Below are 3381 nucleotides of genomic sequence, written 5' to 3'. Positions count from 1 at the left end.
TATTAAAATTACTCCTAAACCCCACCTTTCCCCCCCCCCCCCCCCCCAAAAAAAAATTGTCTTGACCTGTGTGGAAAATGCATTTGCAAACCCTGAGATCTCTCGCAGAGCCGTAACGGTGAAGACAGGGCTGGCTTCACCCCAAATATTGGCGGGGAGCGTCTCGCAGGCTGGGCGTTTCGGGATGGGCACGTGTCAGACGGAGGCGTTGCATTTCTCTCCGTCTCCTGCCATCGGTGGGGAGAGCGGGAAAGGGTCTTTCTGGCAAACCCACTTGTGGTCGCCTTCACAGATTTCGCCATCGAACCCCTTGTCTTTCAGTGTCCCGCACCCTTCATCCACCTCCTGCAGGGTGCCAAACCTGCAGAACGAAAATTTTATTGCGTGAGAGGAGCAAACTCTTCCAGGCGTGCAGAAGAGGGGAGGCCCTTTTTCTGCACCATCTCATCGTGCTACAAATGATTCCTCGCTGGTGGGTTGCCCAGATTTGAGTGCAGGTTGCTGTGCTTGCAATAAGATCTGCAAGGAGCATGCGTGGGCCGTTAAAAGCCGTGTTGGTCGCATGGGTGCGGTGGGAGGTGTTGGGTTACTGTGCTCCATAAACCCCCAACTCTCGGTCTGCAAAACTTCGTGCAAGGGGAATACGAGACCCTCGCACGGACAGCAAAATCTTGGAGGGGTGGGTTGGGGCATGCTCCGGGTCTGAGATGGAGCAAAGCCGCTTTTTATGCTAACAGATTGTGGATACACTCACATTTTGATATTAAAGGATGTGTTGTCCATCCATATCCACTTCTTGCGGAATATTAATCCGATCCACACCGGCTGTATGCCTCCGCCTGTGATAATCTTGATGTACTCCTGGGAAATGGAGGTGACCCAGTTGCTTCCGAAATCTCTCTGTGGAGAGTTCCGTGGGGTGCAAAGCCACGGAGTAAAGCTGACTTGTTTCATCCCCCAATAGATGGGACATGAATGTCCCCTGTGCTTTGAATGCCGCCATGCACCATCTCTAAAGGCAGCTCTGGGGTGAAAACAGCTTAAATTCAGAGCCTGAGACACCGATGTCCCCATCTGAGCTCTGCATCCCTCCTCTTCCTCCCATGTCACGGGTGGGTGGGGGGACACAGAGCGGCTTTAGGTGATGATTCAGCCCCTTTTTCTTCCCGGTCGCTTCTTAGGAGACATCAGAGCAGGAGATGGGTGAGAGCCACTGTTGCAGCCCCAAACCCTCCTGCTGCCAGGCACTTTTTGCTCCCCTGCCCACCTCAGAAAAAAAGTCTTTCAGGTCCCTTTCAAGCCTTCTCCTCCGTTATTTACCTTTTCTTTCTTGTTCCGGAGCACTACCAGCTGAGACTTCTGATTTTCGCAGCCTGTCTTGCCTTGATTCCAATTTCCTGTTTCCTTGGAAAGCCAGTAGCATCTGTCCCCGTGGAGCTGCCAGTCCTGGGGACACAGCTTGCAGCCGGCACGGGCTGAAGAGGAGAAAGAGCCGTGAGATGCCCCAAAGGGTGGTCAAGGTCTTGCCCATCCACCAGCTGAAAGGCACCGAGGGCTTCCCCATCCCACACCCCGGCCCTTTGCCCATCCTTGAGGGGTTTTTTTTCACACCGTTGTGGTTTTTCCTGCTCAGCCACCGGCGAGGAGGAGGAGGAGGACTTCGGTGGGGTGACCGCAAGGACACTAATGGCTGGTTGGGGGTGGAGGAAGGGTGGTGAGGAACCTCCTCCTTAGGTTTGACCCTGCTGCCTCTCCATGGAAGAGGGGTCAGCAAAAATTGCACGCAAAAGATAATTCTTCTTTGCAACGCTCCTCTTGGCCAAAATAACCCTTGGTGGACTTGCACCCCCCCAAGGTGCCTCCTTGCAATTGGGTGGGAGGGAAGCCCCATCAAAGGTCCCACCCGAGCGTCTCCCAGCAGAGCCGGGTGGGAAGGGGGTTACCTGCGGGGCTGTCCTGCCGGGGCTCGCAGAAATACTGCATCAGGGATGAAATCAGGCATCGCTCCGTGTGGTTCCTTGCCCGGATCTCATCGCCTTGCGAGGGAATGCTTGTCATCGCTGGCTGCAGAGAGCCCTGAAAAACTTGGAGGAATGACCTGGGGTGAGAGGCTGCGGCTCTTTGGGGGTAAAAACCACAAAAAACCGGGTAGGGCTGGGTTTGATTTTGTGCCAGCCTCCTTTTTCCCCCCGCCACGGTTGCACCCGCTTAATTGAGGCAGCCTGGAAATCATGGCTTGTGTCCTCCACCCTTGTTTGAAAGCTACGGGGATAGTCCAGGTTTATTTCAGAGGGGGTTTACTCTTGGCGGGTGATGCATCTCGTTGCGTCTCCGTGGGGCAACCGCGTTCCCCTCCAAAGGCTGAAACGCCGAAATAAATCCTGACTTCCCCTCCCAGCCCGTTCGCTGGGTTTTGAGACGTAGATAAGAGGTGGTTACTCACCCTGCACGCTCAGCACCACCACCAGCACCAGCAGGATGAGGTGCCCCAGCCCACTGACTTTGAGGAGGACCCCGTGCCACTGTGGGCACAAGGCAGGAGCTGAAAGAGGCCACATTTGCTTAAAAAAAAAAGAATGTACATTTTTCACATGAAAAAGCTGGGAGCTTTTTGAGGAGGGGGGGGAAAAAAAAACCAAACCAAACCCAAAATGCCCCTCTGTCAAGCCAGCGAGTTTGAGCAGAAGTTTACAGCTGTTTGGCTTCCTCCAAAAAAAATAAATCGCCCCTGATGAGATCTAGAGATTGGATGCAGGAGTGAGGGCATCATCTCAGGGTGGTTTTTCAGGCGGTGGAGGGGCTGCAGGTAGCCTCGAGAGCAGCCTCGGGCAGCCAACGATGGAGCTTAGCGGACCTGAAACCTTCTGAAACTGGCTGAATTTAGAGCAGGCGAAACCCTCTCGCGGTAGAGCCGGGAGTCGGTGGGACATGGGGTCTCTCCAGACCTCATCTCCACCGGGATCCCAGCCGTGGTCTCAGCAGGCTTTGCTTTCTGTTGAGGTGTGTTGGCTCGCGCTGGGCTTCTTGGGACCCATTTTTGCCACCAAGTGAAAGGTCTCAGAGGCAAAACTGTTCAGCCTCCGGGCGTTCGCTGGCTTCCCTCTCCCCCAACCCTTCCTCGCTTTTTCCCCCCCCCCTCTACGCAAGCCAGGATCCCACCTCAGAGGACATTTAATCCGTCCAACGTTCTCCGTGTATCTTGGAAGCATCAACGCGGGGATGGGGGAGCAAGCAAACCCAGAAGTCTTGGGGGAGAGGGAATGGGGAGCAACCTATCCCCCCCCCCAAAAAAAAAAAATAACACTTACCGTGACGCTTCTCGGCAGGAGAAAAACCGGCCCCAGGATGCCTTAAATCAGCATAAACTATTTCCCCAGCCAT

General features: G+C 54.6%; 1 protein-coding gene across 1 annotated transcript; it reads right to left on the bottom strand.

Annotated features, from left to right (window-relative positions):
• Positions 1–81: 81 nt before the first annotated feature.
• On the bottom strand, positions 82–3381 carry LOC103906324 (killer cell lectin-like receptor subfamily B member 1B allele C). The gene is made up of 6 exons (XM_019474361.1): positions 3309–3381; positions 2444–2542; positions 1944–2084; positions 1321–1475; positions 755–861; positions 82–361 (listed from the first exon to the last, which is right to left on the bottom strand). The coding sequence occupies exons 1-6, from the start codon at positions 3379–3381 to the stop codon at positions 196–198; spliced, it is 741 nt and encodes a 246-aa protein (XP_019329906.1). The 3' UTR covers positions 82–195.

Source organism: Aptenodytes forsteri, unplaced genomic scaffold (assembly GCF_000699145.1).
Source record: "Aptenodytes forsteri isolate BGI_AS27 unplaced genomic scaffold, ASM69914v1 Scaffold521, whole genome shotgun sequence".
In the NCBI taxonomy this organism is placed as follows: Eukaryota; Metazoa; Chordata; class Aves; order Sphenisciformes; family Spheniscidae; genus Aptenodytes; species Aptenodytes forsteri.
Note: the sequence above shows the minus strand (reverse complement) of the source record. Positions and strands in the feature narration are given on the sequence as shown.

Bases quoted from the DNA above. Each gene is read 5' to 3' on its own strand.
- LOC103906324 (XM_019474361.1), bottom strand. From the start codon at position 3,381: ATGGCTGGGGAAATAGTTTATGCTGATTTAAGGCATCCTGGGGCCGGT. The intron at 2,085-2,443 runs GTGAGTAACCAC...CATTCCTCCAAG, and splicing joins GGTGGTGCTGAGCGTGCAGG to TTTTTCAGGGCTCTCTGCAG. The intron at 862-1,320 runs GTAAATAACGGA...TCCATTTCCCAG, and splicing joins TCCGGAACAAGAAAGAAAAG to GAGTACATCAAGATTATCAC.